The following is a 15,612-nucleotide window of genomic DNA, read 5'->3' as shown; positions in this document are numbered from 1 at the left end:
GTCCAGATGGAACTCTTCAGCACCTAAACAGGGCCGCCTGGTAGCCCAGTGATCCAGGGACAGAAGGAAGGACGGGGCAGGCAGTGCAGGATCCAGGAGAACACAGGAGCCCCTGGAGCCCAGGCTGAGGGTGCCGGGCTTTCTTACTGGGGACCTTGAGGCTCACTGCTCTGGGTGGGTAGCCTTAGAGTAGGAGCTTAAAACTGTTGTTGAGCACTGGTCCTAGCATACAGCAGGGCAGGGTTGGGGGTGGGGTGCTGGCTCGTGGTAAGAAAGACAGCCCTGCAGAAGGAGCTGGGGGAGGGAGGTTTGTGCTCTCTTCCGGGACTATCGCCCCTGGATAGCACACACTCACCCGTCCAGATGGAACTCCAAGAAACCAAACTTTTACCCCTATAGAAAAAGTATATAAATTTAAAGCGTCTCCTGACCAATTTATCAGAAAATAAGAAAATACTTAATACCCCAAGTTATTACAGACATTTAATTGGTTTCTGTAACTCTAGAGACAATGACACTCCCTCCTATTCTAAAATCTTTACACTACAACCTAGAAATCACATTGTATTTGTTCCTCCTAACATTTTCACATATATCTCCTGGTCACAGAATCAAAGTTTCTGTACTACAATATACACAGGAAATATACTAGTCAGAACATAACAAAAGTCAGGGAGGTAAGAAGGGAATGAAAAAAAAAAAGAAACCAAACAAGAGCTTAAGACAGTTTCCTTCTGACTTAAGGTCTACTGTAGACTCTGCTATTCTCTAAGGCAGCTTCCTTCACAAAGGTGTTAGGGGTTGGACTGTTTCCACAGGTGAGGGCATGAAGAACTCACACTGCCCTTCTAATCTTAGGTCTAAATACAAAACATGTGAATACTATTTACAACCACAATGATACTGCAGCAGTATCCAAAAGTTGAGTAATATAAAAATGCATATGAAAAATCCTGCAAAAAAATAAATAATTATCTTGGAGCATAGGATATTAGCTTTTTCAACTTCACTAAACAAAGCCAGATCACTTTACAAAGTGCTTGTACCAATTTATACTCCAAGGACTATACAAGTGTTCTCACTGCTTCACATTCTTGTTAATAGCTGGTACTAGTCCAACATTTTGGTCTTTGCCAGCCAATGTCAATGTATGCACCACTCTTTACCAAAATAAGTTGGTTTAGTTTTGGTAGATACATTTAATCTACCCAACATTAAGAAAAAATCCTTTTAAATTTGCTACAAGCTTTTTATTTTAACAAGAAATGGAGGCAGAGTTTTATCAAAAAAAATATGTATGAACTGACTAATCATGTAGTCTTTCTCCTTTAATAAATAACAGCAACATATAGTTCAATATGCCAGGCATTGCTGAAAGGATGTTAAATAAATCCTTCTAACAAACTGATGAAGTCTTATTTCAATTCACAGACTAAGAAACAGAGGCAGAGAAATTTAATTAGTTGCCATAGATTTAACCAACAAACTTAAAACCAACCTATATTCTAATTTTCTATATTGTTTCTTTTTGTTGTTGTTGTTAGTATCACTGGATAAAGAGAAAGGCTTATTTAAGATCACAGTTCAGATAGTGATAGGGTTCTTGTGGGCAGAGTCCCAAGGCAGTGAAGGGCAAGGGACACGAAGTACATATCCTTTGATCTTTTCTTTCTCTTCTTATAGTTACTAATGTTCAATCATGTAGCCTCCAGTCTGATGATCTTATCTAATATACTAATCACCTCCTTAAGGCCACACCTCTAAAACCACAGCTGGGATAAAATTCTATCCTTATAATTTTGCCAAATAGGGATTACAGCATGCATTTCAGAAGGGTCAAGCCATGTTCCATGTTCCGCCCATGGTATGTCCTCAAACTGTGGGTGGCCACAACTTTAGGGGTCAAATGACCCTTTCACAGGAGTCACTTAAGACCATAGGAAAACACAGATATTTACATTATGATTCATAACAGTTATGAAACAGCAATGAAAGTAATGTTATAGTTGGGGGGTACCACAACATAAGGAACTGTATTAAAGGGTCACACTATTAGGAAGGTTAAGAACCACTGTATTATCACTGAGAAAATTATTTAATTTGAGCGCTTTGATGAGCTCCCTCATCTATAAAATGAGGCTATTTGCTTGTTTAGTTGTCTTGAGGAGTAAATTAATGAGTACAACTCTCTATGGTCCTTAAGATTCTGCCTGGCACAAATGTACTAAAAGAGTATTACAAATACTAACAGCATGATCTAGAGATATGAACTGTTCTCCAAGAGATCTGAATTTGATTCCCAGTACCCACATTAAGCAGCTAACAACGACCTATAACTGGAGCTTCAGCTTCCACACTCCTAGGCACCTGTATTCATGTGCACATACCCCATCCCCAATATACAATTTAAAAAATTTTAAGTATTCTCTTACCTTTTCTTATCTGTAGAAAAGTTTCATTTAAAAGTGTGATTATTTACCTAAGCTTCGCCTTTTGGGGAGGGCATGTTCATGTTTTTTTTTTTTTTGGTTTTTCGAGACAGTGTTTCTCTGTGGCTTTGGAGCCTGTCCTGGAACTAGCTCTTGTAGACCAGGCTGGTCTCGAACTCACAGAGATCCGCCTGCCTCTGCCTCCCGAGTGCTGGGATTAAAGGCGTGCGCCACCACCGCCCGGCTGCTCATGTATTTTAAAGAAATCATTTTCAGCTTTTTTTCTTTTCTCTCTTATGCAATCATTTCTAGTTCATTAATTTGACTCCTACAGATTAACTGGTTCTACTATCTTTGGATTTATTTTCTAACAACATGAAATAGAACACTCAACATGTGTATACATCAAATAAAAACTTTGTTTTGTTTTTTTAAGAGTTTTGTTACTTTGGGGTTTTTATGAGCAAGCACCATCACGCCCAGCTCTAAAATAATTTGTAGTCTCAAATTTTTTCGTTACTTTATCTTCAACAAGTAGGAGAAGTATGTCAAAATCACCTATCCGTAATAGTAAACATGTCACTTTATTCATTTTTAATGAGGTTTTTTTTTTTTTTAGGTATAAATGCTCTCTCTGCATGTATGCCTGCATGCCAGAAGAGAACATCAGATCCCACTATAGATGGTTGTGAGCCAACATGTAGTTGCTGGGAATTGAACTCAGGAAAAGCAGCCAGTGCTCTTAACCACTGAGCCGTCTCTCCAGCACCCAATTTGTTTTATATATTTCTATTTTATTTATTTTAATTCTTTTTGCTTGTTTGTTTTTAGATAAGTTCTCTCTATGTATCTCTGATAGTCCTGGAACTCAGGGACATCCTCTTGCCTCTATTTCCAGATTAAGGCATGGGCCACCACACTAGATCTGTGTAGTTCTAAAACATGTTATAACTGACTAGCAAATAAAATTGTATTCACCATAAGTAACTTTTTTGTTGTTTTCTTCGAGACAGGGTTTCTTTGTGTAGCCTTGGCTGTCCTGGGCCAGGTTGGCCTCAAACTCACACAGCTTCACCTGCCTCTGTCTCTGCCTCTACCTCCCAAGTGCTGGGATTAAAGATGTGCATCACCACTGCCTGGCTAGTAAGTTTTTAGTTCTGGTTTTTATATGATGCAACTGGAGATATATCAGCTTTCTTTTTGCTGTCTAGATATTTTTTATTAACACTTTGTTTCTAATATTTCATAACTTATATTAATGAATTTTGAAAATATGTTTCTAAGTATCCCATATTACTATGTATGGTTAATATCATACTGTTGTAGAAGATTTAAATTATAACTCGGTTATACCTTCCTATGGAGATAGGAGCTCCGGAGTGAGATTACAAGCACTATCATGTCCAATACAAATTTAAAAATATATAAAAAGACTGTGAGTTTATCAAAATGTTCATAAAATGGAATGGGGGTATGGCTCAACGGTACAGTGCCTACCCACTCTATATTGAGTTCAATACCCAGCACTGCAAAATAAGTAGAAATAAAAGTTTAAATAAATTGTATGGGGAGTGACTCCATCTACCCACACTACCACTCCTTTCTTTGGATTTTTTAGGCATGGTTTAACAGTTCGAGGACTGTACAACATTTGCAAATTAAATAAAAAGAAAATGTATTTCTCGTAGATGTTATTGTCAAGTTTGTCTTCTTCATCCTGTTTTAGCCTCAGTCTTCGCATAGAACCAAGGTGTATCTGCTTTAGAAAATGTCAAACATCACACTCAAGATCATTAAGGACTTCAGGGAAATAGGCTTGTAAAAGCATGCCCTAGGCAATTAAAAATATGATAGTTCAAATTAAAACAGACAATTCACTACAAAATAATATTTATGAAATATTTGAGAAGTACAATATAAAACTAATATGACAGAAATTGGGAAGAAAAAAAAAAAACCAAGAAACCCAAAGGCTCAATAAAGGAAGCAACACTTGAAATCTTACAAAATCCAAATAGCAGTGATGGATTGTGAAAATCATGTAAGAACATTCCCTAGAATTAAATGCCTTCTGACTAAAAGAATGGACACCAGCAAATTAATTTGTAAAACTCTCCAAACAAAGCCCAAGGTAGATTTTTCTGAATTTTCAGAAGAAAAATCCTGTATCTTTTGTGATCTCAGCTACAATACTGGCAGCCATAAGACAATAGAGTAAAGTCTTTGAATTTCTAAGTTAAAATGATTTCAATTTATAGCTGTTGTGTGTATGGGATGTGGTATATGTGTTCAAGTGTATGCGGGTATGCTAGAGGTTGGCACCAGGTGTCTTCCTCAATAGAGTTCCACCGTAAATCAAATTATTCTCAATAAATAACAAAGACTCTAATGAAATAAGGTCTTTAAACATGAAGCTCACCGGTTCTGCTATCCCCAGGGGCCTTCCTGTCATCATCTCCCCAAAGATGGGTATTAGAACAAAGTACCACTGAGCCCAGGTTTTTACATGGGTGTTGGATGTAAATAAACTCAGATCCTCATGATTTGTGTGACAAGCACTTCACTGACTAAACCATCTACCTAGCCCTTCAATCTGGAATTCTATAACTACCAGACTGCCAAGCAAGCATAAAAGTAGAACTGATTTTTAGGTTTGCAAAATCTTATGTTTCTTTGATAAAAATGTTAAACAATTAAATTATTCACAAATAATTCCTAGTATATTTCTGCATTGTTATAGATGTGTAGTTTGTGGCTTCTAAACTAAGAATTAACCCAAAACATAAAACTAGTAGCAAATCTATGTTGAGGAGCTGTGTGAACAGGCCACAGTTGATTCACCTTCTCAGTACCTCACAATCTGCATTTTCCTAGTATAAATGGAATTTTTAAAAAATATATACAGATTACAGAGACAGAAAAGCAGGTGAACAAACCTCAAAGTCCTGCCCTCCAAGTACAACATCAGTTGTATAAACTGAGTTCATTAACCCATCTACAAATTTTTATTACAACCCTATCCAACCACTACATTAGAGATAGGAGAATCATATGAAGCAGCCAACCACATTTGGAATAGCTTGGAATAGAAAGCTACTGTGTTAAAGGACACTCTGTATTAGGCAGTGTGGGCAATGTGTGTACAAGGAGACAGGTCCCTGGAGCTCTGAAGGTGTCCTTACAAATAGGTTATACTGGAGCTCCAGCTTCCCAATAGGTTCAGTCGACAACTATACAAGGCATAAGAGGCCAGAATCTTCAAGCAAGGAGAAAAAAATGTTCTCCAAAACCGCTTCTATTTTTAAACTTTAAATTACCAAAAAGAAGACTACTAGTTCATTAATTCATTCTTTTACTCAATCAGCAACACTCAATGTCAGGGATGACACCAGAAAATACACTATTAAACTAATTGCTAATGAGGGGTATAGTAAAAGGTATAATAATCTATTCTGGAAAAAGGGGCTGTCCTTGAAATCTTAAAAAACAATGAAATATGAAATTTTTCTTTAAATTGGCAAACAATGTCAAAGAAAAATATAAATTATTTATTAAATAATATCAAGCAAGTAACTCAAAATAGAAATAATTTTAACCTAATTAGAACTTTTCAATTCCATAATTTAAAGTATTTTTAATTTCTTATAGCTTCAGAATTTCATTCTTACATGTAATATATTTCAATCCAGTAACCTTTTTTTTTCCCATTCATCAAACATATAGTGACTTTCTTCTTGAGCCAGGCACCAGAAATACAGCAGAAAATCTATTAGTGGCTATTCCCTCTTATAGAACTTAAAATCTAGTGAAGCTATGACACCAATGAGTGCAATTACAACACAGAAGACAACGGCCCAGGTCTTGGGGATGTAGCTCCATGGTAGAGCACTTGCCTAATATGTGTGAGGACTTGGGATCCATCTCCATCATAAGGAGGAAAATAAAGAAGAGGGGAAAAGGAGAAATAAAGGTTCTATTACACTTTGTATTTTGAAACTGGGTGTTACTATGCATCCCTGGCTGGCCTAGAACTCACAATGTATACCAGCCAGGCTTCAACTCTGCAGCAATCCTCTTGCCTCTGCATCTTAAATGATATGATTATAGGTATGGATCACTATGTCCTGCTCCACTGAAACTTTAGAGAGAAAAATATGAGGGTGAGGAAATGACTCAGTTGGTAAAGTGCCTATTGTGCAAGTCTAAGGACCTCAGTTCAACCCCCTGGCACCCAGGTAAAAATCTGGATGCTGTAGCACACACATGTAACCTCAGTGCTGTGGCAGAGGGGAGAGCTGGAGACAAGCGGATTCCTGAAGCTCACTGGCCAGCCTAGCTGAACTGATGAATAAGGCTCAGGTCCAGTGAGGTACCCTTTTCTCAAAAATTAAGTTTGGGAGCTGGGTATAGCGGTCTTTAATTCCAGCACTTGTGAGGTAGAAACAAACAAATGTCTATGAGTTGGAAACCAGTCTAGTCAACACAGAAAGTTCCAGGACAGTCAACGCTATATAAAGAGACCCTGCCTCATATACAGCAACCCAACATCAACTAAATGGAGAGAAACTCCCAGCAATCCCACTGAAATCAGGAACAAGACAAGGTCGTCCACTCTCTCCATATCTATTCAATATAGTTCTTGTGGTCTTATCTAGAGCAATAAGACAACAAAAGGAGATCAAGGGATACAAATCAGAAAAGAAGTCAAACTCTCACTATTTGCTGATAATATGATACATAAGTGACCCCAAAAATTCTACCAAGGAACTTCTACAACTCATAAACACTTTCAGTAATGTAGCAGGTTATAAGATTAACTCAAAAAAAAAAATATCTGTAGCCCTCCTCTACACAGATGATAAATGGGCTGAGAAAGAAATCAGAGAAACATCACCCTTTACAATAGCCACAAATAGCATAAAATATCTCAGAGTAACTCTAATCAAACAAGTGGGACTTGTATAACAAGAACTTTAAATCTTTGAAGAAAGAAACTGAAGAAGACACCAGAAAGTGGAAAGATCTCAAATGCTCTTGGGTAGGTAGAATTAACATAGTAAAAATGGCAATCTTACCAAAAGCAGTCTACAGATTGAATGAAATGCCCATCAAAATCCCAGCAAAATTCTTCACATAATTTTCTCTTTCAAGAAAGAATAGTACTCAACTTCATATGGAAAAGCAAAAAACATAGGATAGCCTAAACAGTCCTCTACAACAAAGGAACTTCTGACTTCAAACTCTACTACAGAGCTACATTACTGAAAACAACCTGTATTGGCATAAGAACAGATAGGAGGACCAATGGAACCAAATTGAAGACCTGGATATTAATCCACACACCGATGAACACACCTGTTTTTTTGACAAAGAAGCAAAAAATATCAAATAAATAAAAGAAAGCATATTTAACAAGTGGTGCTGGCATAACTGGATATCAACATGTAGAAGAGTGAAAATAGACCCATATCTATGGTCATGCACAAAACTCAAGTCCAAATGGATCAAAGAACTCAGCATAAAGCCAACAACACTGAACCTTATAGAAGAGAAAGTGGGAAATACACTTGAATGCACTGGCACAGAAGACCACTTCCTAAATATGACCCCAGCAGCACAGACACTGAGAGAAACAATTAATAAATGGGACCTCCTCAAACTGAAAAGCTTCTATAAAGCAAAGGACATGGTCAACAAGACAAAACGAGAGCCTACAGACTGGGAAAAGATTTTCACTAACCCCACATCAGAAAGAGGTCTAATCTCCAAAATATACATAGAACTCAAGAAATTGGTCACCAAAAGAACACATAATCCAATAAAAAAAATGGAGAACAGACCTAAACAGAGAACTCTCAACAGAGGAATCTAAAATGGCTTAAAGACAATTAAGAAAATGCTCAACATCCTCAGTCATCAGAGAAATGCAAATCAAAACAACTCTGAGATTCCATCTTACACCTGTAAGAATGGCCAATATCAAAAACACTGATGACAACTTATGCTGGAGAGATTGTAGGGAAAGGGAACACTTCTGCATTGCTGGTGAGATTGCAAGCTGGTACAACCCCTTTGAAAAGCAGTATGGTGATCTCAGAAAATTAGGAAACAACCTTCCTCAAGACCCAGTAATACTACTTTTGGGTATATATCCAAAGGATGCTCAATCGTACCACAAGGACACATGCTCAACTATGTTCATAGGAGCACTGTTTGTCATAGCCAGAACCTGGAAACAACCTAAATGCCCCTCGACTGAAGAATGGATAAGGAAAATATGTTACATTTACACAATGGAGTACTACAGTACTACACAGCAGAAAAAAATGACATCTTGAAATTTGCAGGCAAATGGATGGAGCTAGAAAACATCATATTGAGTGAGGTAACCCAGCCCCAGAAAGACAATTATCATATGTACTCACTCATAAGTAAGTGGCTTTTAGACATAAAGCAAAGAAAAACCAGCCTACAATTCACAATCCCAGAGAACACAGACAACAGTGAGGACCCTAAGAGAGACATACATGGATTTAATCTACATAGGAAAAGAGAAGATCTCCTGAGTAAATTGGGAGCATGGGGACCATGGGAGAGCGCTGAAGGAGAGGGGAGAGGAAGGGAGGGGAGCATAGGGAAATGTATAGCTCAATAAAATCAATAATTTAAAAAAAGATGTACACACACACACACACAAAGAGACTCTGCCTCAAAAAAAAAAGAGAGAAAAGAAAAAGCCCTTTGCCATCAACATTAACTTCTGGCCTAAACACACCCACACACCCACACCCTCCAGACACACACATGTGTGTGCGCACACACTCTTTTTTAAAATAAAGAAAAAAATTGTCGTCACAGTGCTCAAAACAATGTGCAAACACATAAGTCAAATTATTCTCAATAAATAACAAAGACTCTAATGAATCTGACATCCAAACAAAAAAGCTGGAAAGAATGAAAGGAGAAACTAGGATGCCAGGCCTGGTGGGGTACACCTGCATTCCCAACATTCAGAAGGCTATGGTAAAAGGATTATTAATACATGTTACAGGTTAACCTGCCTCAAAACAAAAAGCAATCTGTATTAGTTACTCTGCTGATGCTCTGAAAAACTACCATCACTAGGCATAAATATGGAACAGGGAGCGTGGGTTTACTATTCCATAGGGTTAAGAGGCCATCATGGCAGGGAAGCATGGCAATAAACAGCAGATATGGCAGCAAGAGTAGGAAGCTGATATATCACACCTTTCGCAACAAGCACAGAGCAGAGAACGTGAACTGGAAGTGAGCACCAGAGCTTTAAACTCTCAAAGCCTACTTCCAATGATGTACTTCCTATGGCAGGCTGACCCTCTTAAACCTCCCCAAACAGCATCACCACCTGGAGACCAAGTGTTCAAATGCCTGAGTCTATGGAAGATATTTCTTAGTCAAATCACTGAAACCCCCAAAACAACAAAAAGAGAAACATGCGAAAGGGAAGAAAGGAGGAAGTCAGAAAGGGAGGACTCTGGGAAATGAGGGTTTGGGGAATGCTAACATTTGAGTATCTACTATCAATTTATCCTCAGAACATCTCTAAGATTAGGTATAACAGGTACCTAGACTCTCTTCTCAGCATCCCTGCCCCAATCTCAGCCACATTTGGTGTGAGACCTGATCATATTTCTGGCTTGAGGTATACCACCACCATCAGAGCAACTCCACATGCCTTAGCACTGGTCCAGGTCATAATCATGGGTAAGTTTATCGGTAACGCAATCAGCACAGTTCTCTAAAACTTTTACTGGAAATCCTGAAGTACAGTCTGTCTGTTCCAAGATGTGATGTGAGAAGGAGCTAGCAGCATTGCATCTAAGACTTCACAATGATAAAAAGAATGAAGTCTGAAGACTTGGCAATTAAATGCTAGAACTCAGTTTGAAAATCAAGAAGTCTGGTGTCCAAACCAAAAGACCTTAAATCACTGCATGATAATGTTTCTCAAAGTTATATCAACAAATATCATTGAGAAAGTAAAGTCAGGTAAAATATACCACTAAAACTCAAAAGAAAGCTAGCAGGTCAAGTTGAAAAGTTTAAATTTAGTTGAGAATTTCCTTTTATTATTTTATACTATAGCATACTGAAATTAGTTTAGTTTGGAGAAACACAAGAGAGACACACAGAAAGATTCCATTAAGAGGTAGTTAGCAGCAGAATTCCTGCTACAGACAATAAAGAGTAAATGTTTCTAACTGTGCTAGATATCATGTCAACTTGACACAAGTTAAAGTCATCTGAGAGGAGGGAACTTCAATTAAGAAAGTGCTTCCATAGATGAAGGCAAGCCTGTAGGGCATTTTCTTAGCAACTGATGGGGAAGGGCCCAGCCCACTATGGGTAGTGTCATCCCTGGGCTAGAGTCCTGGGTTCTATAAGAAAGTAGACTGAGCAAACCATGGGGGGGAAGACAGCAAGCAGCACACCTCATGGTAGCCTCTATCAGCTCCTACCTCCAGGTTCCTGCCCTGATGAATTCCCATCGTATTTCCTTTGATGATGAACTGAGATGTGGAAGTGTAAGACAAGTAAACCCTTTCCTCTTCCAGTTGCTTTAATCATGGTGTTTCTTCACAGTAATGATAACCTTAACTAAGACATTAACTCAGGAAAATAAAAACCACAGACAACTCTTTTTAATAATTACTTCCTAAAACATTTAAAATAACTTTCTTCACCAAATTAAAAGCTTTTAAAAAAAACTGGATAAAAATATCTAAAGCAAGCCTTTTTACAAGTAATATAGTATTGAGCTTACGTGCAATGTTTTTACTTCCACTTTAATGTGCCTAGTGGAAAAAACACAAAATAGAATCAATCTTCTGCACAGCACCTTTTTTCTCGAATTCTTTAAATGATCTAAATATCATTTCAATTCTATAATGACAGCTGGGTATGGTGACTCAGGCCTATAATCCCACCAAATAGAGGTAGGAAGACTGTGAGTTGAGTTAAAGTAAGCTACATGGTCAGTTCAAGGCCAGCTTGAACAACATGGTGAGACCTCATCTCAAAAGAAAATTAAAAAATATATCCTACAAATGTCTGAAAAATATCCTATGGTATCTTTCAAACTCATCTCCAGCTAAGAAACAGACGAGACAAGCTCACAGGACTCTGTTCAGTAGGGGCTGTCCTAAGAGTGAACAACATCAAGAAGGCAGCAGTTCCTGGCCATCTTTTCTAATGGGGGAACCATGAAAGACAATACAGAAACATATTTAGGGTTTCTTTGTCAAAGTTATCTCCTATAATGAAGCCCTACAGTGGCTAACCATGATTGGTCTTCTCTAAGAGCTGCCTCTTGGAAATAGGTAGTTACTAATGTCTGTGCCTTTTGTGTGATTTAAGGGGCTGAAGAGATGGCTCAGAGGTCAAGAGCTCGGGCAGCTATTCCAGAGGACTCAGGTTTGTCTCCTAGCACCTACACAGCAGCTAACAAATATCTGTAACTCGAGTTCTGTGGGATTCCTGTCCTTTTCTAAGGGCATGAAATGCACATGGTGCACATATATACATGCAGGCAAAACACCCATACACATATTTTATGAAGTGTAAGTTTAACAATTTAAGCTACTAACATGTGAGCATGCATACACACACACATGTACATATACACATTTTGGTCAGTTTAAGCTGCTTAGTGTATGCACACAATTTCAATCACTCCAAACCCTGGTGACATTAAAAAAAAGTGCTGGACAACACCTTAAGCAAATGCAAATTAAAACTACAATTCAATAGTACTATATACCCTCATAACAGCTATAGCCAAAAGACAAAAAATTATTAGGGGTCAGTAAGATGGCTCAGAGGTTAAAGGTACTTGCCACACAAGCCTAGTGACCTGAGTTCCATTCCCAGAATTCATGTAAAGGTGGAAGGAGAGGACCAAGTCTACAGAGTTGTCTTCTGACCTTCACATCCACACTGTATCATATGTATGTCCCTCACACACATCATATACACACAAAACAATAAATAAAATTTAAAATTTTAATTGGTTAAGATAGTTACGTTTCTACACAATAAAAAAGTATTCATTTTCTTAAAAGGATAATTTAATGTACTGAAGAGATTTATAGCAAAAGTAATTTTTTGTAAAATAACTAATATATCAGTACTAGAACTTAAAACAATTTTTTTTTTTTTTGGATTTTTCGAGACAGGGTTTCTCCGTAGCTTTTTCGGTTCCTGTCCTGGAACTAGCCCTTCTAGACCAGGCTGGCCTCGAACTCACAGAGATCCACCTGCCTCTGCCTCCTGAGTGCTGGGATTAAAGGCGTGCACCACCACCGCCCGGCCCTAAAACAAGTATTTTTGAAGAAGCTTGGGAACTTTTTAAAAAGTTAAGTAATACTTTGCACATGAGCCAGCAACTCTACTGCTCAGTATCCATACAAAAACAAAAATTATTTCTAAATAAAGATTCATACACAAATATTCACAGCAGAATTGTTCAAATATCCTCTAACTGATAAATGAATAAACAAATTGTAATGCCCGAGAGATGACCAAATGGTTAAACTGTTTGCCCAGAAAGTGTGAGGACTGGGAGCTCAGAACCCAGAAACTCACAGAAATGTCAGGTGGGCATATCCTGTCACCTGTTATTCCAGCCCCAGAAGGCAGAGCAAGGGGACTGCCAGAGCACAGGGGCTGACAAGACCAGTAACATAGAGAAGTTCAGGGTTTGACTAAGAGACCCTGACTTAATAAGTGAAATGAAAGGTCAATCCAAGAGAATCCTCAACATCAAATTCAGCACTCCACATGTACCCCCACACATGCAAAAGCATAAAGACACCCCACACAGAAAGAAAAATAAAACAAAAATTGTGCTACACCCACACAATGGAACACCTATTTAAAAGGATGGATGGAACTACTAAAAAAGCAACATCCAAGATACACTTCAAAAATCATCATTCTGGGTGAAAAGAAGCCAGCCATGTGGTTATGTAAACTATAACTACATTTATATGACATGTTCAAAAAGCCCAAATCATAATGACAGAAAGCAGACCAAATATTATCTTGGGTGATAAAGGATTAAGGACAGAGGAAAAGGAGTGAGCAAAAGCAAAAATTTAAGCTGATGGAATGCACTCATGTGACTTGTACCCTTACATATATTCGTATTTTATTGTATTTAAATTATAACTCAAGGAAGCTTTTTTAAAGCTGGGTTAATTAGATCTCAAGTCAGTAGGTATGTGATTCAGACTTTTCATTTTATCACATTACACTTGTACACGTCTTGTTTTCATAACAAGCTTTAAGATGAACTGCATGAATTGGGCTTCCACCTTGGAAAAAGGATTATGAAGTTCTCTACATTGCTACTTGCTCTACCTCACAAGGTTACTGTGAAATATCAAACGAGATAACTCATGAGAAAGTTCTTTGGCAGTGGTAGAGTATTACACAACCATATAGAACACTTACTCAAAAAGCAGATTTTATTCACATTAGGGACTTGAGACTCTTGTAACCTTGGTTACTCAAAGTTGGTCTCTGCACAGAAATAAACAGCTGCCTATTCAAATGTCATCTTTTAAAGTTCTCTCTCCAGAGCCTGGGTCTCTAGAGTCCCTAGTCTTCGTGTATTAGCTCGTGTTATCTGCACTTTCGTTTTTCAAAGGAAAAACAAATGTCAGATGACCATGGCACAAGACATTTACTTCCCAGTATGGAGAAGAAAAGTCGAAAACTCTTTGATTAAGCGTTTCCAAAATGGTAACTGAGCTTTTTCATGCTCTAAATATCAGTTAAATTACCTGCCATTTACTATTCAATTTCATACATGGCTTCCTGATGTAATCTCCATTGTTGACAGGGTGGACAATTTCAAGAATACTAAAAACTATAAAACCTGTGTAGCACAATTAGCTTTGCTGCAAAATTTGACAGTGTCTCCTTACTACTAGTGTACAGTTGGGTTCTCTGCTATACTGCCAAGTTTGTGTGATAGGTGACATTTGGCCTAGTTACATGTGCAAGTTTCCACAGCGCATTATGGAAGACACGACAGTATCTTCTTCCAATACAATTCCACCGCTGAAGTTAACCGTTCAGCCAAGCTTCCATAAAATCTGACAAGTCTAAAAAGTTACTACAGCAGCAACAGGTACTGCAATCAGAAACGAACAAAGCCTGCAATCGTCCCCCTCCCCCACCACACACACAATTCTGCTACCGTTTTCTATACAGGACTCCTTTTCGGTAAGAGGTGCAAGGGGAAAGAACTAACGCCGGTCCTCCTCGAGTCCGGCCGGTAGGAACCCTAACCACTTCGGTGTCGCATTTCTCCTTCGATAACACTAAGGTCGCTCGGCCCGATAAACTGCACCGCTCCAATTTTAGTTTCCAAGAAGGCTGACAGACCGGCAGCCTGCCCACTCGCTCGGTCAGCCTCCTCTGCGTTCCGCAGGTTGGCCGAACGCGCGGCTGCCTGCACAAAGCCAACCGAGGGCGGCTGATCACAGGGAGGGAGCAGCTCCCGGCCCGGCCCCGGAGGCCTGCGGTGAGGTCGCAGCCCCGGCAGCGTGCGAACCGCCAGCCTCCCGAGGCCGCGGGCGCGTGGCACGGGCGGGACGTCAACAGCCGAGCGAAGCGGGCACTGGACCGCACGCCCCGCCCGAGGCCGCGACCCCTTTCGGGGGCCCGCGACGCCCTACCTGAACGCGCAGTCCGGATCGCGGGCGTCTCGGCCCGGCGCGCCCAGCCCGCTCCGCTTGTTGAAAAGCTTCTGGAACAGGGTGGGCGCCATGCTGGCCGCCGCCGGACCGGGGTCGCTCAGCTGGGAGCTCGCCGGAGGCCCCCCGCTCCTACCGCCGCCCCGCCACCCCCATGGGCGCCTCAGTCATATGACAGAAATTAGTCACTTCAAACGGCCACGGCGCGCGGGGCGGAGCGCGAGCTTGAGGTCGCGGCGATTGGCTGGCAGCGAGCCGCGTCACGTGGCAGCGAGCTGAGCGGGGGGCGGGGTGGGGGTGGGGAGGCGGGGCCGCCTGCCATTGGCTGGCCCACGGGTCTGTCACGCGCCCTCTCACGGGGCGGGGCGTGCGAGGGCGCGCGGCGAGAGGCGGGAGAGAGCCTCTGGGGCTAGGCCCGCCCCCTGGCCCTCCCGGGCTGC

At 39.9% G+C, this 15,612-nt stretch overlaps 1 protein-coding gene across 2 annotated transcripts in view; it reads right to left on the bottom strand.

Annotated features, from left to right (window-relative positions):
* Fnip1 (folliculin interacting protein 1) overlaps window positions 1-15,346 on the bottom strand; it is a 92,731-nt gene extending 77,385 nt beyond the window's left edge. For both annotated transcript variants that reach the window (XM_050157768.1, XM_050157769.1), the window contains exon 1: window positions 15,155-15,346. In XM_050157768.1, coding sequence (XP_050013725.1) covers window positions 15,155-15,246 — 92 coding nt within the window. In that variant the 5' untranslated portion in view covers window positions 15,247-15,346. The remainder of the gene's footprint in view (window positions 1-15,154) is intronic.
* Between the last annotated feature and the right edge of the window lie 266 nt (window positions 15,347-15,612).

This window comes from Alexandromys fortis, unplaced genomic scaffold, assembly GCF_014885135.2.
Source record: "Alexandromys fortis isolate MF-2015 unplaced genomic scaffold, M_Fortis_MF-2015_v1.1 scaffold_103, whole genome shotgun sequence".
NCBI classification, from domain to species: domain Eukaryota; kingdom Metazoa; phylum Chordata; class Mammalia; order Rodentia; family Cricetidae; genus Alexandromys; species Alexandromys fortis.
This window is presented reverse-complemented; position numbering and strand designations above follow the sequence as displayed.